The sequence below is a fragment of the Rattus norvegicus genome, chromosome X, assembly GCF_036323735.1.
Source record: "Rattus norvegicus strain BN/NHsdMcwi chromosome X, GRCr8, whole genome shotgun sequence".
Lineage (NCBI taxonomy): Eukaryota > Metazoa > Chordata > Mammalia > Rodentia > Muridae > Rattus > Rattus norvegicus.
The window spans coordinates 109,212,192-109,235,119 of NC_086039.1; the positions used below are offsets into that span (position 1 = coordinate 109,212,192).

General features: G+C 39.9%; 1 protein-coding gene across 4 annotated transcripts in view; it reads left to right on the forward strand.

Moving 5' to 3' along the window:
* Mid2 (midline 2) overlaps window positions 1-22,928 on the forward strand; it is a 102,201-nt gene that overhangs the window by 69,135 nt on the left and 10,138 nt on the right. For 2 of the 4 annotated variants that reach the window (XM_063280153.1, XM_006234247.5), the window contains exons 4-7: window positions 1,675-1,782; window positions 3,628-3,776; window positions 14,826-14,953; window positions 16,096-16,239. In XM_063280153.1, the coding sequence (XP_063136223.1) occupies window positions 1,675-1,782; window positions 3,628-3,776; window positions 14,826-14,953; window positions 16,096-16,239 (529 nt within the window). Of the gene's footprint in view, window positions 1-1,674; window positions 1,783-3,627; window positions 3,777-14,825; window positions 14,954-16,095; window positions 16,330-22,928 lie in introns of all 4 variants that reach the window. The other 2 variants (XM_006234248.5, NM_001191889.1) reach the window with 1 other exon arrangement.

The window sequence follows — 22,928 nt, forward strand, 5'->3', positions numbered from 1 at the left end:
ATTTTTAAAAAGATCTTTATAAAAGAAATAGGAAAGTTTCCAGTAGGAACTGAGGAACTATGTCCAGTTGATGGCGTCTCAGAAAGGAAGAGTGACTTTTTCTTAAAGATGTGGCCTGTGGTAGGTTGACCATGCTCTAGTGGATGACTCCACACCCAGAAGTATACAGGCAGCACAAATTGGACTCAATGGTTTTTTTTAAGCTTTGGAAAAGAGAACAGGAAGTTGAGGAGGGTACAGGTGGATCTGGGAGGGATTAAGTGAAGTAGTTAAGGGTGGATATGATCAAAATATGTTATATGGAATTCTAAAATAATTAATAAAACCATTTAAAAATATCCAGCAGGGATCCTAAGGAGAAAGGAGATAACACAGCCCAGGGGCAGATACTTTGCTGAAGTTGGATTTTGTAGAGGGATTTTTGAAGAGAGTGACTGACATGCAGTCCCCCTCCCCAGCTAATACAGCACATCCAGCTCCTTACCTTTTGACGCTCTTAAGAAAACCATTGTCTATTTCTCAGCTTTCTAGAGCTCTGCTCAAGTGGTCCTTGAATAGACTCTTGGAATGATTGCTCTTCTCTGGGCCAGTGCTCCATGTGTTGCTGGAATGGAAGTGAAGCTCGTTTGCCAGCCCCTGCTGATGTTTCCCCCTCAGCTAGCCCAGGGATTTATTTAACAGAGCTCAATTTGAAATATGGCTTTTGGTACTTAATTAGCATTATGTTATGGAACAAGTTACTAAAATTCTCAAAGCCTCAGTCTCTACATTTGGGAAGTGAGAAAAAAATGGCTTCTGTATTACAAAGTTATAATGGTATTTTAATACATGGACTACTTTTCTGTGTGGTGTTTGGCATGTGAATGCTTCAATGATGTTGCTCATCTTTCCTTTCGTCATTATATCTGGTGAAACCCATGATCTTCTGCATTCATTTTAGCACCTCCTGGGGACTTTGTACCAACCAGTATCAGTAGTAGTTAAAGAAAGGAGGTAAAGAAATCTGCCCATGGAAAGACAATGAACAGTGGCTTTTTATTCAACTCCATCCTGACTTTGTGGCAGAGATATGTTGATGTAGAGACAGGATCTCAAAATAGGAAAAGTATTTAGATATTGGATGGAATTTTTCTCTAAGCCAAGAAATATGAGTAAAACATTATGACAACTCTGTGAAAAATATCTACACATTCATATGCTTAATGTAAAATCTCTCTGCACATCCACATATTTAAAATCAGAAAACTGAAAGCCTTTTAAGACAGAAATATGTTGTTGCACTGTAATCGTAATATCATTGTGCCTGTGGAAGAGGCTCTTCTTTCCTTGAAATACATGAATCTTCTTGCCTTCTTTTTGAAAGAACCACAGGAGGACAGGTTGATGGAGTAAAGGGATTTGCACGGTGGGAAAAACATGCCCCCATCTCATCTGTCCTTCTGCCCAGCCTTCCATTAACCATCATGACCTACCAGAGGCCTGGAGAGCTTCCTATCTGTGGTGCTTCAATGCCTTTGCATCATTAATATCATCATCTCTACTCTTCTTCTAGGAGTGGATCGTATGGAGGGAGGTATGGAAGAAGTGCATGTTTAGCTGTCAGTCCGAACCTTTTAGAGCCAGCAGGGGACAAAAGCAATAATCATTGTGTAATACTTTGGACTCTCTTGGCAGGTGAATACTGCTATGCACGAGGCAAAACTTATGGAAGAGTGTGACGAGCTGGTAGAGATCATCCAGCAGAGGAAACAAATGATTGCCGTCAAAATCAAAGAGACAAAGGTAAACCACAGGGCAGCCAAGGTGCAGTGACTTCTCACAAAAGTCAGAGTTCATTCCTGGTGATGGCAGTTGGAAATTGAATAATAAAATAAAAAAGAAATGAGGTCATAGGGAGAGGTACCAAGAAGTAATGCTTGACTTTTGCTACCAGTCTGATAAAAAAAAATGATGGCAGATCTGGGTGATGCAAACATTCTATACTTTAACCTGGATGTTGGGGCATGTGTGTGTGTGTGTGTGTGTGTGTGTGTGTGTGTGTGTGTGTGTGTGTGTGTTTGTTCATTTATTTAGGATTTGGGTAATTTACGTTAGCATGTTTTGGGATTTTTGTATGTATGGGTGTTTTGCCTGGATGTATGTCTGTGCGCCATGTGCATACAATGTTCTTGGAAACAAGAAAAGGCCATTGGATCCTTTGGGGCTGGAGTTATAGCCAGTTATGAGCTAGTATCTGGGTGCTCTTGCAAAGGAATCGTTACTCTCAACCACTGAACTATCTCTCTAGCTTCTACTCCCCCGTATTTTAAGGTAATAAAAACAAAGAAATGATGATAGAAACATGGATTGGCTCAGAAGAAACGTGATCAACTTTTTGACTGCGTAGGCCTTACAAAAAGTGTTGAGATATTATTATGATTCTGTAAAGGGGCTCATTCTCATATAGTAGAGGTATGCATGGTAAATCAGAACATGATGATACTGAAGCCAGGAAAGCTTAGAGACATACAGCAATTTCTGGTATGAGTTATGGAAGATGTAAACTAGACTAATGCTAGAACACATGGAAAGGAAAACCATAATAATTGCTAGAGAGAAAATGATCTCATTTGACTTACTCAACTTAAGAGATGAGTCAATGAACTTTCTCCTCTTTTCTTTCTTTCTCTCTTTCTTCCTTTCTTTCTTTCTTTCTTTCTTTCTTCCTTCCTTCCTTCCTTCCTTCCTTCCTTTCTTTCTTTCTTTCTTTCTACCTTCCTTCCTTCCTTCCTTCCTTCCTCCCCCCTCCTTTCTTTTTTTTTTTTTTTTTTTTTTGGAGTCAGGGTTTCTCTGTGTAACAGCACTAGCTGTCCTGGACCTCAATATGTAGACCAGGCTGGACTTAAACTCACAGAGACCCACCCCTGCCTCCATTGTGCTGGGATTAAAGGCATACACCACCACACCCAGCTGAATGGCAGATTTCTAAGCAGGGAGCTAAAGAGTAAGAGTCAAAGACATCAGGTGAGAATCTCCATGCAACTTTTGTATGTAGTGAGGCCGCTGGGAAATGATAATGACTATAACCCCACTCTATGGGCACAGTGTGTAGAGTTATAGGTACCTCATTTGATGACCAATACTTTGTGTCATACTGAATGGTTGCAGCTAACAATGAGCTCAAGTTTCCAAAAATACATCGTGGTAGGTATATAGGTACTTAGAAATATATACATGTAAATATATACTCATAAATAAAAATGAGGTACTTTTGTTAAATATGTGCAAAAATACATTGCCAATAAAATGTACACAATAGTGATCTCTAGGTGCTAGAAGTGCTTTTAACATTGGTATTTAAATTTTTCTGTAATTAACACGCATTGCTTTTAGAATCAGAACAATGTTATCAATCCAAAGAGGATGTCGGATGTAGAGGGCTGGATGCAGTGTAAGTGATCAGGTTATACACTGGAAAGGAGACTCAGAAGGTAGGGTGAGAAGGTGAACAGTTGGTTCAGGGGTCATGGGATATTAATTACTCTTATTTTTAGAATCACTGCGGCAGATCTCCTTCATATTGTTTTATCGTTTTTAATTAAGCACGGTATGTTTTATGTCATCTTTTCTCTTACCCATTCTTTTAAGGTTATGAAACTGAGAAAGTTGGCCCAGCAGGTTGCTAATTGCCGCCAGTGTCTTGAACGGTCAACAGTCCTCATCAACCAGGCTGAGCATATCCTAAAGGAAAACGACCAAGCTCGCTTTCTGCAGTCTGCAAAAAATATTGCCGAGAGGTATGCGTGTTCCTTATGTTCGCTTGAAATGCCTGCTCTTGTGAAAGGGGGCTGCCATAAAGTCACTTCATTCTCTTCAGGCATTGTGTAGTAGCTGCCACCTGAAGATTTTTACCAGCTCGGTAATTATTGGGCCTTAGTGACAAATTACCCTGCAGATTCCTGGATCCTTCTCTGCCTTTGCTGCCTGCCAGCTCTATTAATGCAGAACCCAGCATAGGGCTACCTCGTGCCTTTAGCTTCCTGCTAGGTCTTGAGCAGTCTGTGATAGTTGTGGTGTGTGGGAAGACAAACTCCAGGTTACATAGAGAGGATGTGCCCTTCCTAGGCCTATGCATGTTTTTATTTCCTTAAATCAATTTCACTTCCTCTCTTGCCTCCAATTCCTCTCCCATCCCCCACACAAATTTTTCCTCCCTACTTCATGTGACCTTTCTTTCTTTTTTCTTTTTTTATTGGATTTTTTTAAATTTATATTCCAAATGTTATTCCCTTTCCCGGTTTCCAGGACATAAGCCCTCTAGCCTATCCTCCTCCCACTTCTAGAAGGGTGTTCCCCCTCCCTATCCACACCCCTTCTTGCACCCCCCCACATTCCCCTGCACTAGGGGTCCAGCCTTGGCAGGAACAAGGGCTTCTCCTTGGTGCCCAACAAGGCCATCCTCTGCTACATATATGCAGCTGGAGCCATGGGTCTGCCCATGCCAAACCCATTGAGTTCATTTATTGTTGTCTGTATGTATGTGGGTGGATGTACAGTTTTTGTTGTTTGTATTTAGTGTAAATTCCTTAGAGAAGTAATTCTTTGGCTTTTATTTAATCTCTTTGTTCTTTGAAAGTTAATGTCATGAACCTTCTTCCAGTGTATCAGAGAACTCATAAATCAGGTCCAGAGTCTGTGCTCTAAAGTAAATCATTATCCAATTAGCCACCAATTATTCAAGGGGCTACAGTAGACAATTAGTCCAGATATGATCTTCTATACATATTCCCCTCTCATTCATTGAAGACTTGGACAGCTAACCCATGCTTACCTAGCCATTCACCTTCTCTGATATCTTCTCCAGAGACTCCCAACTGAGTGGGATCTACTTCATCCACTCACTTCCTAGGCCACACCTCACCACCACCACCACCACCACCGTCATCACTCAAAATCACACAGTCATAAACTAAAGCATACCATTTTCTAACCACAACCTCTTTTTAAATCAAATACATCTTTATTAAGACCTCTAAGTCTTTGAGTTGTAGTCTTCCCTATTTCCTACCAGTGACCTAGCTCTACTTTGTTCTAAGTTTCTCTGGGCTTTACGATTTATCACGCCAGTCATTCTAGTTTCCTAATCCCCTTTCCCATTGCCCTTTAACTAATCACCCTGACAAAATCCTACCTGAATCAGCCCAACAAGTCCTACTTTTTTCATGTCTATATTTGACTTTCGGAACTATGGTAGAGAAAATTTGCACAACCAAGGATGCATCACAGTACTCAGTGCACAGTACTGACTGGAGTAAGTTGGTTAGGTTGGTCCTATAACTAAGTTATTATGAATAGTGCTGTAATAAACATTAATGTATAAGAATGTCTGTGATATGGTGACTTGGAATCTTTTGGGAAATTACCCATCAATGTTTTAGCTGGGACATACCTATTTTTACTTCTAGAGTAACCTCCATATTGACTTCCGTAGTACTTTACTAGTTTACATTTCCACTATCAGTATATAAGGGTTTTCTTTTATCCACATCCTGGCCAAAATTTATTGTTTTTCAAATGGCTATCATTCTTACTTGGATCAGATTGAATCACAGCATAGTTTTTATTTGCACTTTTTGATGGCTAATGAAGTTGAACATTGTTTCATGATTATTGACTGCTTGCATTTCATCTTTCTACTTTTGGGTTTGATAGTGTGTATACATGCATGTATGTAATGAAGGTGAACATGTGTTTTCCCACCCACAATTGTATGTGTGTGCCTGTGTCAAGCAGGGGACAGCCTTGGGTGCCAATCCTCAGTCTCCATCCACTTTGTTTTTAGAACATACTTCTCACGGGCCTAGAATTTACCAAGTAGGTTAGGTTATCTGTGCAGGGAGCCTCAGGGATCTGCCAATCTGCCTTTCCAGCATGCAAATTAATATTAATTAATATTAATTAATATTAATTAATATGAGGTGTGCACTTTCATATCTGGCTGGATATTTTTATGTAGGTTCTGAAGATGTTCTATATATTAATTAACCCTCCGACAGAAAAAAAGCTAGCAAGTATTTTCTTCTATCTCTTCACTCATTTAACTATTTCCTTTGCTATACAATTTCCTTTCATTTCCTGAGATCCTATTTATCCACTGTTCACAGCATTTCCTGAGTCATACTACAGAGCCATATTAACTAGAATAACTAACATGATTCCTGACTAAAAAACCAGAAACATAAATTAATGAGATTAGAATAAAAAAATCTAGGCACAAACCCACACAACTACAGCTACCTGGTGTTTAACAAAGATGTCAGACATTCATATTGGGGCGGGGAGAAAGCAGTTTTTTCAACAAATGGTGATTGGAAAACTGGGTATCCACTGTAGAAGAATGAAACTAGACCCAGGCCTCTCACCTTGCATAAATCTTTTTCCCTTCTTTATTGGATAGTTTATATATTTGTGTTTCAAATGTTATCCCCTTTCCTGGTTCCCTCCTCTCCCATTCCCCCTACCCCTGCTTCTATGAAGATGCTCCCACTCCCACCCACTCATTCCCACCTCAACAGCCTGCTATTCCTTTGCACTGGGGGAAAGGAACCTTCACAGGACCAAAGACCTCTCCTCCTATTGATGCCAGACAAACCCTTGCATAAATCTTATCTCTAAGACCTGCAACAGTGAAATTGTTAGAGGAAAAGAGCAGGAGAAACATTTCCAAACATGAGCAAGGATACAATATTAGGCCTCCTTGCAACAGACCCTCAATTTTAGCCCCTTTGGCATGGAACTTACTCTCCAACCCAAACTGTCATCAAACTCTGAGCAATACTCCTGCCTGAGCATCCCAAGTCCTAAGATTATAAGTATGAGCTGCCACCCTGGATTTCTTAGTTTTCGGTCCTCTTTCTATTAAAATTAAACTTTAGCATTTGTATTTTTATTTACAAGAGACTTTCCTTTTTTAAAATATTCTATTGATTCTTTGAAAGTTTCAAACAATATATTTTGATCATATTTACCCTCTCTCCCAACTTTTCTCATATTCACCCCCACCTCCTCAGCTACCCAGTTTTGTGTTCTTTCTTTTTGTTAATCCATCATATACAGTTTGTGCTACTCAGCTAGTTCTTGGATGTGAGTCCTGCCATGAAATGGAGTTGATCAACCAGGGTTTACAACTGTTAAAAAAAACCTGACAGGCCTTTTCTCAGCAGCTATCAAATGCAAATAGCTCCTCAGCTAGGGGTGGGTCTTCATATGCATCTTCTCTTTTCCACTCTGAAATTTTTGTATGTATTGAGCTAACACATGTCTTCAGAATTGCTGTGCGTTCATATGTGCAATAGCCCTGTTGTGCCCAGAAAACTGGTTCTTTGAAGTCCTTCAGTACTTCAGACTCTTAAAATTTGTATGCCTACAATTCCTTGAATATTCATGGGCCTTGAGGAGAAGAATATGACTTATTCTTTGCATGCTAGTCACTTGTGGGTCTCTGTATTGATTGTTTGTTATCTACTGTCAAAAACATCACATGGAAACCTACTGTAGAAGCCTATCTATTTGTCTGTCTGTCTGTCTGTCTGTCTGTCTCTATCTATCTATCTATCTATCTATCTATCTATCTATCTATCTATCTATCTATCAAGATAGGAAGAATTTAAATGAAGTTACCCTATAGGAGCAGATATAATACCCCAACTAAATTATCACAGGCTAACATATAAAACAAAAAATCTCAGTGCAAGGAATGGGTTATCTCTTTTCGAACTGTTGTCTCCTGCAGGACATTACAGACTATTACCATTACTTTTTTTGTTGTTTACCCTCCAAAACTTGGTGGCTAGAATTTATTGCTGAAGACACCACATACTTGAGTCAAAAAACATGGAGAAATTAAGCAGGTACTGTTCTGAAAGCTTCATCCGTCCTGGATAATTTCCATAGTGCTGGAAAGTACTGTATAAACTACCGGAGGAGAAAAATAACCATCAATATCAGCCAACTGTGAACTCTGGGAGCTACAATAAGGATTGGGCTGGCAGGATGTCCCCCTGGTGTAATAGTGGCACCAGTACTGTGGCTATAACCAATCCCTCTGGTTTGGATCAAAGGCTTACTTCCTGAGATGGGAGTCATAATGGGAATCATTAATGAGGCCAAGAATTGGGGTCAAGACCTATGGTTAGGTAAGTCATAATCCATTGGAAATAACCTATTACTATTATTGTGCTAAATGGTTCAGCATTAAAGTGACTTGTGATGATTATTGCTATGCCCATAGTCCAGTGCATCTCTCCACCCTCATCAGAGCAGAGACTTCTTGGTCTTCATTTCTTTCTTAACATTCTTATTTTGTGTACGTGAACTATTTGCTTGTTTCTTTGTAAGTCCTGCAATGTCTTTGTTTTCTCCAAGTTAATTTCTCTGTTATAGGCACTTAGATTCATAAATATGCCTCCTTTAAAAAGAATTTAGGAGCCAAGTTGTTGATAAATGAAAATTAATTTATTACAGTTTAGCTGAGCCATAGAAAGATGGTTAGTTTCTTTCAGTCTTTTCTATTCAAGTTTTATAATGTTATAGAAAAGATGAAGCAGAAGTCAGGAAATATACGTAGATTAAGGTATCAGAACTGTGTGAAATATTGCTCTAGGTCGCAAGCTCCTTCTCTGATTGGGATCAGCAGTTAAGCTTTTCCCTAGCCCCAGCATGGGATTCCTGGGGAAAAGATAATTCTTGGCAATTCCTTATTCAGGTCCTCTGATAGCTGAAGGGGGAGGCCCGAGTGTCTGGTTAATAGCTCCTCTCCTGCCTGGGCCATTACATTACTTTCTGTATTTCCATGAATACCTGGTAAACTTTTCACTTCCTGTGGAATTTTAGCGCTGAAGGGTGCTGAAAAGCTGTGAGGGGGTGGGGGCAATTTGTTGCTTGGTGAACTTCACTGTAGAATTATAAAACGGAGTGCCAGTTTTTTTATTGTGGGATCTCAGCTGTCACTACTGTAGGTGTTTTCTTGCCTGGGAAGGAATCCTGCACCCTCTGCTTTTGGTGAGGGGGTGTATATGCAGGGGGCGGTGAGGAGGGGCAAGCTCATAAGCACAGCTGTCAGCATTCTAGGAGCCAAGCAGGGAAGAAGACTGAGTCTTTCCAGACTTGTCAAAATTCTGCCGAAGTAAAGCTCACATCTCCTGCCAGGCTGAGGAAAGGGCAGGCTGTTTGAGTGGATCCAGGGCTCTAGCTATTCTCCATGCAAACTTTCAACTTTGTGTCACTAAATCAGCTTGATGTTGGCTTCCTAATCCAGCTTGCTCTGCTCTGTTGTTGGTTACGGCACATCTGCCCTTGTCTAGCTTCCAAACATTTGTTGATAATCTCCTAGTTGTTGGCATCCATTTGTTTCCTTCTCTTTGTCTTTGTGGGTCTAGGTCATTTTTATTCTTTTTTCTTTCCAGTGGGATTGTAGGAAAGCAGAGATGAAATACATATTTAAGCCACTATATTTAACTGTCCTTAGTCTGCAGGCCTCTGAAATGTTGTGTCCCATCTTCACATTATTGAAAGTGTTTTTTCAAGGTCACCAGAAGAAGACCTTGTTGCTAAATATAAAAGATGCTCCGTTGTTTCATCTTTCCCTTTAATCTTAATGGTATCTCAGTAGCATGTGTCCCTACTGACCACTTTTACTTGCAGTCTCGCTGTTTTGTCTCATAAAAATTCCCATTACCGTCTGCTTTACTTTGATTTCCTTTTCCTCTTTTCTCTCTCTCTTTCTCTCTACTTTCCCTCTCTCACCTTCCTTCCCCCATCTCTTTCTCCCTTCTCTCCCTCCCCCACTTCTCTCTCTGCCATTAAGAGCAGGTCTTCCATGATCTATTTCCTCAACAATGTTGTTCTTCCTGATTCAGTATTAGGAAAGTATCCTCTCTCCCCACACAATTTTCACAACAAATCAATTAGCTTTTAAGGCTTCGAGTACCATTTAATTACAGTCAACTGCTATGTTGATGATTCCCAAATCTCTCTGTAAACCTTTCATGGGCTCAAGTGCATGGAATAGATGGATATCTCCTACCCAACATAAATACTTTTTCTCTGGTCTCTCACAGAATCTGAAATTCATCACCATCCTTATTCATTGTATTTATTGTATTAAATACCATCACTTCAGATAAAATGAAATTTTGGCTGGGGAAGAGATGACCCTTCAATACTTTCTATGTTATCTGCATTATTATAATTATTATTATTATTGAAAGATTGCAGTGGGATGCTAATGTAGAAACACAGACCACGGGAGCATTCCAGCAACCGGTATTGTCACTTTTAACACAGTCTTAATCTTCCAGTCACCACTAGCATTTAGGATCATAGGATTGTAAGACACACACACACACACACACACACACACACACACACACACACACACATATATATATATATATATATATATGCTTATTTCAGTCTCCAATGTTAGAGGATTAGGTCACATATGGTATACTACGTGCATTTATACTTATAACTACATGAATCTCACTCATTTGCTTTGCAAGAATTTTTTGAAGGGGGTCAATGAAATCATTTGGCAGTTAAGAGCACTTACTGTGTAATCATGAAAACTAGAGTTCAGCTCCCACCACCCACAAGAGCTAAATGCCCTACTCATGCCTGGAACTCCAACTCTGAGGTGTATGGAGACAGAAGGATTTCTGGGATATGTAATGGGATCTGATGCCCTCTTGTGTGTCTGAAGATAGTGACAGTGTACTCACATACATACAATAAATAAATCTTTAAAAAAATCATGAAAACAATGGTACCTTGAGGTGGTCAGTGGATAAAAGTCTGGCTTTAAAACATTAAAAAAAAAGGTTTTGACTGAACTGGAACACCCCTGTGGTCCAGGCTGGCCTCAAATTTGTGGGAATCCTGATGCCTGAGTTCTGGAATTACAGTTATGCAACACATCTGGCTTGTTTTCGTATTGCTGCTGTTGTTATTTAATTTTTATATTTATTTGTTTATCTATCTATTTATTTATTATTCATTTATTTGTGTCTCTCTGTGGGTATGTGTGTGGACTTGCATGTGTGAGGTCAGAAAACAGCTTATGCAAGCCGATTGTGTCCTTTTACCACATGGGGTCTGGTAACAAGTACTTTTATCCACTGACCTCCTCAAGGTACCATTGTTTTCATGATTTTTTTTAAAGATTTATTTATTGTATGTATGTGAGTACACTGTCACTATCTTCAGACACACCAGAAGAGGGCATCAGATCCCATTACAGATGGTTGTGAGCCACCATGTGCTTGCTGGGAATTGAACTCAGGACCTCTGGAAGAGCAGTCCGTGCTCTTAACCGCTGAGCCATCTCTCCAGCTCTACTTCTTGATTTTTTAATGAATTTTTTTCAAGTTGTGTGTGTGTGTGTGTGTGTGTGTGTGTGTGTGTGTGTGTGTGTGTCTGTCTTTGTGTCTGTGTGTACAGTAAATTATAGATTCAACTTGGGAATTTGTGACTGCTTAATAAGTCCTCTACTCCGTTTTTCAGTTTTGTTTACACTCTTGTACCTGCCACAGACAGTGGGAGTCCGGCAGGAGACAAGGTACTAGGATGTCACCAGTAGCAGCCAGAGTTCTTTTCAGAGACCTGCCTGCACTCAAGCAAAGCCAGGGTTCTAGGCTGCAAGCAGAATTTCAGATTGAGTCAGTATGGTGCAGAATTGGAGTTTATTAGGAAGAACGTGTGACACAGATTTGAACTTGGGGTGTTAATAGAAAGAAAAGTGCTCAGGGAACGGATGCGACATGTCCGAGAGTATGAGCATGGGCCTCTCACAGGACATCCCCCTTGAATTCCTTAGCGGTAGCTCAATAGAAGATTTTAGAGGGTTTTGAACTTACACAGTTCAAGGTGTTTTAAAGGGAACACCCTTCCTCTGTCTCTTTTCTTCATTTTGATAAGGAAAGGAATGGGATGGCTGTAGGAACCTTGAGTAAGATTTCACCCTGATCAGGTAAAACCAGGGTCCAAAGGTTACACAAGGGTGTTAAGATGTGCCTTTCCGGGGTTGGGGACTTGGCTCAGTGGTAGAGCGCTTGCCTAGCAAGCGCAAGGCCCTGGGTTCGGTCCCCAGCTCCGAAAAAAAAGAAAAGAAAAAAAAAAAAAGATGTGCCTTTCCTGTAAATGTGGGGATTATTGTGAGATTCCTTAACAGTTGAAGGCTTACAGAAGACAGTCCCTAATTTCCCTGTCCTACTATCCTGCCTCATTACCTCACTTACTGCTTATTCTTAAGTGACTTAAAAATCTGCTGCTAAGGCATTCAAGGAGGATTCTCACTTGAGAAGCTCACACTTCTTCCGCTACAGCTTTAGAACTATTGTTAAAACAGAAATTTATGCTCATTATTCCTCTACTTAAATTGCTCCAGTGTCTCCTGTTCTTATTCTTAGGTTAAAGGCTCGAGTTAAAAACATAGCATGTAATATTTCACATGGTTCTGCCTCTTTCTCCACCCTTTAAGCCTTTGTTAACTGATCATCATGTAGGTCATGGCTTAAGAGTAGCTTCCAGCTGGGCACAGTGGTGCATGCCTTTAATCTTGGTACTGGAGAGGCGGGGGTAGGTGGATCTCTGAGTTTGATGCCAGTCTGGCCTACAGAGTTCCAGGACAGCTCAGACTTCACAGAGAAACCCTGTCTTAAGGCAAGGAACAAACAAACACCAAACCAAACCAAACCCAACCAAAACCAAAACCCAAAATAAAACAGAAACTTGTTCTGGGGAGAGTTGTCTTTGGTCCCATGTTCCTGTGTTTCCCATACCCTCCTTGCATTCCCCATTTAATGTCTCTGTTCGTTCCCCATGACCTCTGAGCTCATTGAACGCGTGGATCACAGTGAACCTGTTTCCTTGAATATCTGTACAATGGAGCACAGTGTAGGGCACCTTAGTTTTGCTTAATAACGTTTGGGTATGTGAATGGATGGATAGGTAGATGAATAAAAGAAAAATATTGGGAAGGCCAGGAAAAAATTATGACCAATTTTTCTGACTTAATATTAAGATTATTATTCATCAAATACTAGAAAAATAGCTCTTCACTGTGAAACCTTAAGATTGTCTTGTGCTGGGCATCTAGTTGTATCCCTTTAATCTTAGCACTAAGGTGGTACTAGAAAAGGACCACAAGCTCAAGGCCATCCTTAAGTACATAGGAAGGTGAAGGCCAGCCTAAAGTACAGCAGATTCTGTTAAAGCAAAAACAACAAGATAAAACAATACCAAAAATAAAATCCAAAACAGTTGTATGCGGTTAACCCCTCATTTATTTTTGCTGTCATGCAATCGATTCTAGAAACATCTATGGTTTCAGAAGTAGGCACAAGCTATTGGTTGTAGATATGTAGTATATGTATTTGCCCAATTGCTCATTGCCTTACAAATGGCTCAGTATAAAAGTTGCTGTTCTGATTTTACTCTACCCCATGCTTCCTCTCTCCACTGGAACCTCCGTAGTGTTTGCAAGATAATGTTTCCTTCCATTTTGCTATCTGTATGCACAAGGAACTTCATTAATTCTGATTCAGAAGGTCTGATACTGGACTAAAATCTGAATATTTTTGTAAAAGTTTCCCCACATAAGTCTAATTAACCATTGGATCATAAGAATTGCTGATGTACATAAAATGTATACTTAAAATTAGGAATAATGTACACGGTTATGGAAACAGAATTTAAGATCAGACAAACGTGGCTTCAATTAAAATTTGACTTTTACTATTGTGTGTGATCTTGGCAGCCTCCTTAGCTTTTAAATGTGCATGCTTCCTTGCTTACAAAATAGAAATAACTTCCACTGTATAACATTGTGGTAGAAGAAAATTAGATACTTTATGCAGATTCTTCATGTTCTTGCACAGAACCTTATATATACTAAGCATTCTATGAACTTTAGTATTATATTGTTTTTGTAAGTCACTCAGTTACTTGTTCAACACATATTTATTCACTATGTGTTCAACATTGTTTTAGGAACCATAGAAGAAGATATAGGAGGTAAAATAGGAACCTATTCCTGTGTCTCTTAAAGTTAGTTGGACAGCCTAAGACTGTAACCCAGTTAGCAGACTGTTTGCATAGCATACACAGAGCCTTAGGTTGAATCCCCAGCACCTCCTAAATGGGACATGGTGGCACATCTCCCTGACCCTCAGGAGACATAAGGAGGCGAAACAGGATTCCAAGGTAATCCTTGGCTGGGTAGCATGTTCAAGGCTAGCCTGGGATATGCAAAACCCTATCTCAAATAAATACATAAATAGGAAAGAGACATTTCGGTGGGAACATAGTTATCACAGTGTTATGCAATTAGAGAATAATGCAATGAAATATGAATATTTTAAAAGATCAAATAATGAATAGTATTAATGGGGAGACACTAACCCAACACGTTGGTTTCTTAGTTAGCACGGAAAAAGGAGACAGAAAGCAATCTGAAGCTGCTCTTCCCAAGCCAGCAGAGGTCTACTTTGATGCTGCCTGCCAGATGGAAAATGATGCAGAGGGGAAAAAATCCTGTATTTACTTCTCAAAATTAAGACAGGATGGCGGAGTGTGTTTGAGGGGCGAACATATGTGTGTAAATATGGTATAACTCTTAATTGGTTCCTTACGATTAAAATGGAAACCGTTTCCGTTGGAAAGGCAGAGATCTGGTATTTTCACTTACAAGTGATTTATTTTTACCTCGTTAAACCAGAAATCAAACACTAGATGAAGGTTGCAAGCTTATTTGGATGTATATTGATGTATTTTTTTTTTCTTTTCAGGGTCGCTATGGCAACTGCATCTTCGCAAGTTCTGATTCCAGACATCAATTTTAATGATGCCTTTGAAAACTTTGCTTTAGATTTTTCTAGAGAAAAGAAACTATTGGAGGGGCTAGACTATTTAACAGGTGTGGAAGAGCTGTGCTTTCCTCCCCCCATTGTATTTATTTATTTTCCTTCTGTACCCATTTGTCTAGAGTAAACTGAAAAGGAAAATATTTGCAATAATGAAAAAAATAACACTTTTCCAGTATGTGTAGTTTTTCAGACAAGATCAAGTGTGCTTCAGGTGGTACGGTTGTAGACCACATGTACCTTTAGAAACAATATGTTTTAGTTCATGTGACATAAAAGTGGACATCTGTCTGTGGCTCATTGGCAGAGATCTTGATCAGTGTTACATATCGTTCAGGCTTCAATAGTAGTAAAAAAAGAAGTGCTTTATCAAAAAAATCAAATTTATTTCTTATAATGCACCACATGAGTCCCCTGAGCTGTTCGGACTCAGGATTAGTTTTCCAGACACATTTTTCACATAAAAAAAATAGCTGTCAGAGGTGACAGCCTACAATTGTTAAACTGACGGAAATAAAGACTAATCAATATCCATGAAGGAAAAACAAGATAGTAAAGGATGACACCAGCTTGTTCAGAATGCTGGCCACTTTCGGGATTATCGTATGGTCATCTCTGCAGCAGAGTCTGTACACAATCACTCTGTTGTTCATAGCTATATTCTTATTATATCAACGCACCTATTACTTATTATCTGCTTCACTCCAGACATTGTAAGTTAATTTTGTATCATTATTCCCCATAACGAATCTATAAGGTAACTACCATGCCCATTTTACAGTGGGAAATTCTTATCAATTTGCATTTTAAATAGTGTCAAATGCGTAGGAGAAATCATTTTGAAGTAAACATAGGTTGAAGTCCATGAAATGAGAAAACAGTATTTTGCTTTGCTATCTCTATATGTGCCTTTAAAGGCATTCTAGAAAACTGGAGAAATCATTACAATAACTTAGTCTTACATATTTGTCACGGATGTACTTAGCGGGAGCTGAGGTCTCAACACATTGCTTCAGTCTGCATGGTTGTTGTCCTTTAAGAGAATTTCTATAAAGCTAGGGATGGTGCTGTGCTTTTCTAGCATGGGCTTAATCCCCATGTCTGGGGAAAAAAAAAACCCACAAGAAAAAAATAAAACTCCTACTACTTCTGAGACAAGGTATTTCCTTACCACTGTCTTCATTTCTCCTTTCAGCTCCAAACCCACCATCTATCCGAGAAGAACTCTGTACTGCTTCCCATGACACCATTACGGTCCACTGGATCTCAGACGACGAGTTCAGCATCAGCTCCTATGAGCTTCAGTACACCATATTCACTGGCCAGGCTAACTTCATCAGTAAGTCATGGTGTAGTTGGGGCCTGTGGCCAGAGATAAGGAAATGTAAGGAAGCAGTAAGCTGCTCAAGACTGGCCGGTGCGCCACGAGGCAAGTGTTTGTAAGACATGTGAGGTTGTTTAGTATAGACTTTCATAGACAGTGTAAGCTCCCCAGGGTGTTGTAAAACATTACTGATGAATGATAAGCAAGTCGTGTATTTCCCTGCTGGGTAGTCGCTGGGATCATCCCTAATGGTTTATGTAACCCGTAGCCTTCCTTTAATCCATATCACTCCATTGACCGAAAGTGCTGCTTAATATTTGTTCCTGGGTAGCTAAGTCACCACCATTCCACGTGAGTGAACTCTATCTCCCTCCCCCTGCCCCCTCTCTCAGTCTCCTTCCATTTCATTATCATGATAAGAGAAAGTTCCCTTCAAAGGCCATTGCTTCTTTTATTCCACCTATTTGTGTCTATGAACATGTAGGTCAGTCTTCTGCCCTGTCATTCTTCTCTTTGCTACTTCTTCATTTCCACAAATAAATCCAGTAAATAAAAAAGCAGTGGTGGAGCCAAGTACAGTGGCTCATGCTGATAATCCCAACATGCAGGACGTTCAGGCAATAGAATTATAATTTCAAGGCCTATCTCAAAACAATAACAACAACAACAACCCCCAAACAAACAAACAAACAAACAGCAGTATCAGTGGGCCACAACGGTAAATACATATGTTTAAAAGGCTGTATCAGCCTACATGTGAGGATGGTTTCACCTCCTAGTGAACCGGAGCCAAGACCAGGCGCAGTAGGAACTTAACTGATTGGCTGCAGTCAGTAGGAATTGAGCAGAAAGGTTCCCCTCACTTCATTGGGGTGGGAGCAATGGGATCCAAGGAGAATCAAAGCAGAATTCAAGCAGTTGCATTGGCAAAGCTGCAAAATAATATTTTCTTTTACTTTGTACTTTGCATTTCTGTCTCTCTTCACAGAACAGCATGAATAGACTTTATTCAAATAAACCGTCTTCATGCTTTCTTTTCCTAGCTGGTAACAATTCTTGGGCAAACTTCTGGGTTTTTTTTTTTTTTTTGTCAGTACTGGGGTGGAGAGATGAGGGAGCAAAATGTTTAAAAGCACTTGCCTCCTGCAGCTCCAGTCTAAGCTGCTTGGTTCATGCACCCCTTGTCCCTGGGCATTTCTTCAGATTATGAAGTCACAAGCTCTAATAGGTTTCTTCTTATAGTATACACTGTAATTTCTGGAAGCCAGTATCAAAAACAGGAACTGTCCTTTAACTTCCTGATAGGGGAAGAATAATTATTTCCCAGAAGTTGAGAACAGGTTCAAGATATGACAAACGTAAAAATTACCACCTGTTTTCAAAGCTCCAGAATCCTTTGTAATTAAAGGCCTAAAGGAGTTGCTACTAATGACAAGGTTATAAGCATCTTAGAGTTGGACTGTCCCTTAGAAAGTATCTGATCTAATCTTCTCCTCTACCCACAAGTAACTATCTCTGCTTGAATGCTGCTAGTGAGGAAATGTTCATTTTCATGAAAGCAGTCCATTTGATTGCTGGACAGCTATGAATGGTCTCCAGTTCTCTTTGTAAATAACAGGGACAAAAGTAAACTATGTGTGCATTCCGCTTTGCCATTCTCACGTCTGTTATCTCATTTAGTCTTCACAAGCTCTTAGCCTTCCGAGATTGAATTGATTCAAGTTTCACACAAGAAGAAATTGGTGCTGCAGTTAATTGAGTTTCCCAAGGACACAGAACTCAGAAAGGATTGAGATCAGAACCTGTGACTGTCAGACTTCAAGCTTGAGGTTTCTTAATTAAACTTTCTGTGCCTCATTAACAAACATTCTATCTTTCGCATAACAGTTGCTCAGATATTTTAGGTAACTCATATGTAACTACTAAATTTCTTCATCTTTATGACTCAACCTTTTTAGTTCTTCAAGTTGCTCCCTTTCAGTCAGCTTTTAAGGGCTTTTATCATCATGAGATTTGTTTTATGGACTGTCGACTGTCGGTCAAAGTGCATCTAAAACATGCATTGTGTCAAAAATGAATATAAGTACTCTGAAAGGGTTATGACTTCCCCAAAGGATATCTTTATTTTTTATCTTCTCTGAGGCAGGCTGTCTAGTAGCTCAGGCTGGCCTTCAATTTCCTGTGTAGTAGACAGTAACCTTGAACTTCTGAGAGTCTTCCGTCTCCACTGGCTGAGTGCTGAGATTATAGACATGTATTGCCGAACTCAGTTTTATGTAATGTTGGAGACGGAATCTAGGGCTTTCTACATAGTCGGCAAGCACTCAACCAATGCAAGGGTGTCCCTAATCAATGGATTATATTTCTCGCACATGAGCTTCTGCCCTCTTGTTCTGTACGTTTCTTGGCAGCCACATTGATTACTGAATTTTTCCAAGCCTATAATTAACTGAGATTCCTATGTTTGATGACTTCTGTCTCCACACAGTTCAAACTCAACAGCTTTGCCTTCCTGCCTATTACATTTTGTCTTGTCATCTTTTTTTTTTTTTTGGTTCTTTTTTTTCGGAGCTGGGGACCGAACCCAGGGCCTTGCGCTTCCTAGGTAAGCGCTCTACCACTGAGCTAAATCCCCAGCCCCATTGTCTTGTCATCTTGATTCTGCATCCTGCCATGCCCGAATCCTCCTCGAATCCTCGAATCCTCTTTGAGCTGCTTTCTGTTTTCCTTACATTTGCTTTTCCTCTCAGCCTGACTTCTGCGCTTTAAAACACTGACAGAAAAGTTTAGTGACAAAACGCAAAGCCTTGCAGCAAAGATTCAGGCAACAGTGAGTAATTTTTTTTTTTCAGACGAGTGCTTCCTCTGTAGCCCTAGCTGGCCTAGAACTCACTGTGTAGACCAAAGTGGCCTGGAATTCACAGAGATTCCCTTGCCTCTGCTCCCTGAGGACTGGGATTAAAAGCAATGGTCAACCATTTTACTAGAAAGAAATATTAATGCTGATTCCCAGTTCTGGTCTTATCAGCCAGCCAGGCCTGCCAAGGCCGACTGAACTTCAGTGCTGACAGCTGATTTCTCTTGAGACATTTTCACATTGTCATTATCTAGAAATTCCTTTCTTCTTTCCCTTCTCACTTTCTCCCTCCCTCCTTTCCTTCCTTCCTTCTCTTCTTCCTCCTCCCCCCTCCTTTTGTTTTTTCTTTTGTTTTCTTTTTGTTTTGAGGCAGGGTTTTGCTACGGAAGCCCGGTTCACCTGTGACTCATAGTAATCTTCTTGCCTCAGACTCCCAGAGTACAGGGATTATAGGCATATGTCACCTTACCTGGTCAAAAAAAATGTCTTTCTTGTGGGTTGAAGTTAAGTCAAAAGAGGTAGCTCTCCCTCCCCATCCAAACTTTTCCCTCTTGATTCTGAGCTTTCCTACCACGTCTTCTCATTTTGAAATGACCCCGCCAATAGGTTCCAGGTGATACTCTCTCAGCTAAATGAGAATTCCAACAGATCCTTTTGGTTCAATGTTTTCCTTTGCCTTACAAAATCATTGGACGTAACGTTCATCTGGTCAGGCAGTCTGTAGCACATTGCCACAAACATAGAACTTTATCACATTATCTTTTCAGTAACGCAGTTGTCTCCACCACACAAGTTTACCCTGTCTCTTGAATTTCCATATTTTGGCATTTTCCATTGAATTAGAAGGGTATTTTTATTTCCATAATTCATGTGTAGGCCCCATTGCACCAAGTCTTGCTGATACCCACAGAATCATATATTCACCATTCCAATCTGAGGACAGTAGCTAGGGAGATAGTTCAGTGGGTAAAGCGTGAGAACCTGAGTTCAGTCCCTAGAACTTATGTAAAGACATCTCAGCAGGGTAGCACACTTGTAATTCCAGTGCTGGTGAGGTAGAGATAAGGAGATCCCTGGGCTTGGTTGCCAGACAGCCTAGCCTACTTGATTAGTTCCAAGCCACTGAGAGACTCTATATCAGAAAAAAAAAATAATACGCAGTGCCTGAAGAATGACACCCAGGCTTTGGCTTACACACACACACACACACACACACACACACACACACACACACACGAGCATGCATGCACACATGCACACATACCTACATACCCACAAGCATGCATGCACACACACACACACACACACACACACACACACACCTACAGACACAAATAAGAGCGATTTTAAAATAAAAATTCCAATACTAGCACAAGGAATACTCAACTTTTTACCCATATTTGCCTACTGTTAATATTTTACTTTTTCTTCTATTACCATTAACTCTGTATTTTCAGAACCATTTGAAAATAATTTTCCTATTACCTCTGTTCACCCCTAAGCTTTTCACTGTATATTTCCTAAGAATAAGGAAATGTCCTTTAAATTTGATTATTTTTGTATTTACCAATTTCATACATGTGAACAAGAGTATTTTGATTCCTTTCTTCCCAACTCCCTTTCTTCTCTCACATCTCTGTCAACTCCCCTCCCTGATGAGGGCCTTTCCCAGAATCTTACCTTTTGCTTTTGTTTTGTGATTCCATTTAGTTTAACCAGGGCCGTCTGTATGACCTTTATATTGGAACTGGCCACAGAAACCTAGTGCAGTCACCATAAGGTATATAATTTAGGACAGCCATTACCTCTCTACCTGAATCTATCAGAATCTGATAGTTTATCAGGGAAGGGTAAGTTTCTTGAATCCCTCTTCCATCCATACCCGACTGGCAATGGCCTCAGTCTTTGTTTTTGGATTATTTATTTGTGTCTATGTATATGTTAGTCTGAATGTATGTATGTGTATCTATGGTGTTTGTAAGGCCAGAAGAAATGAAAGCCCCTAGAACTGGTATTATAGAGTCCTGAGCTCTGATAGGCCCATTCTTATGCAGATTCAGGGCAAGCTTCCACACCTACTTTGAGTTCTGATTACACTGGCTGAGTCTTGCACACAAGAAGGCAAGCCAAGTCTCTGCTTGCTAACTTGTGGCTCTTACATTATTCCTGTTTCCTCTTCTCCAGTGTTCTCTAATCCTTTACACATCTGTTGACTTTTAGAAATTTAATATCAGAGGCTTGTGGATCTTCGAGAGTTCAAGGCCAGCCAGGGCTGCATAATGGGACTCTTGTCTCAAAAAAGTTAACAGTTCTAGGGGCTGGGGATTTAGCTCAGTGGTAGAGCGCTTACCTAGGAAGCGCAAGGCCCTGGGTTCGGTCCCCAGCTCCGAAAAAAAGAACCAAAAAAAAAAAAAGTTAACAGTTCTCTTATATAACTTCCCATTCGCATTCCAGGTTTGACAATTAATTCAATATATTTGGTTATAATATATAAAGAGCCCAGAATTGACCTTTATAACCTAGGACTTAATTATCATATATTGGCTTCCTTTTGCCTAGTAGACTTCCTCAATCCTTCTTTGTCTTTGATAGTTTTTGACATATAAACCAATGCTCATTTTCTAGATGTAGTGGTACACATCACTAATTCCAGCTCAAGAAGTTTGAGTCAGGAGGATTACAGCTCAAGACCTGCGTGAGCTACATAGGAAGACCCTGTCTCTTCTTACACTGTTTCTTACTTTAGGTTCATTTGATAGTTCCTCACAGTTATATTCAGGTCATGTGCATTCAGTTATCTGCATTCCTGGCTGGAATACTGCATAGGTGATAAACTATAACGGCAACAGTATACTTCTTAGGATCCAGAGGTATGCAATGTCCATTTACACTATATACTATTGATGCTAATTTTGCTTACCTTATCATGATGTTCCCTGACTTTTAAAATTATGTACTGTGCCTTTCTTTCACTACCAATAAGCAATCTGTATGGTGGTGCTTTAAAAATCATAAAAAAATTATCCTGCTTCTTCCTCAATGCTGTCTCACCCCACTCTTACCCGTGATTGAGCATCAATTGATGCTTTTTGTTCTATCCGGTATTGAGATGTCGATTGTGAAATGACAGTTTTCCAGCTGAGGACTCTCTCCCACACTTACAAATTGTCAGTCGATATTCTGTGTAGCAAGAGCCTCTCTCCCTGTCTCATTGTTTTTATTTATTCATCAGGAGAGACTCATGGATGCATTACCATCCATGATTTAGAATTCTTTACTACCTTCATTTTTCTTGTGTGAATGTCCCAGATTTAGCCAGTGAGGGCCTTTCAAGACATTTCCAGGCTTTGTGTGATATTTTCCCATCCTTTTTGTGAGCATTTTGTTTGCTTTTTGTCCTAACAAAAAAATTGCAGACTCATTTTAACTTTACCCTGTCCGAACCTTCAAATCATCTATTTTCCCAGGAGCCCTGGTTACTTTTAGAACGACAGTGACATTAGAAGCTAAAACCTTAGTAGTACACACACATATACACACAAGTAAAATACTGAGTTGTTACTTCTATTGTTGTGAAAATATACCACGACCAGGCAACTTACAGACGAAGAATTTATTTGGACTTATGGTTCCTATGACTTAGAGTGTGATGGCATCATTAAAGTATGGCAGCAGGCTGATTTCAGGCTGATAGCTCACATCTTGAACTACAAACAGGAAGTCAAGAGAGTGAACTCTGAATGGCACATACCTTTAAAAAGTAATGACATACTTCTTCCAGCCAGACTTCACCCCTAAAACCTATCCAGACAGTGACATCAACTGGGGACCAATTATTTAAACATCT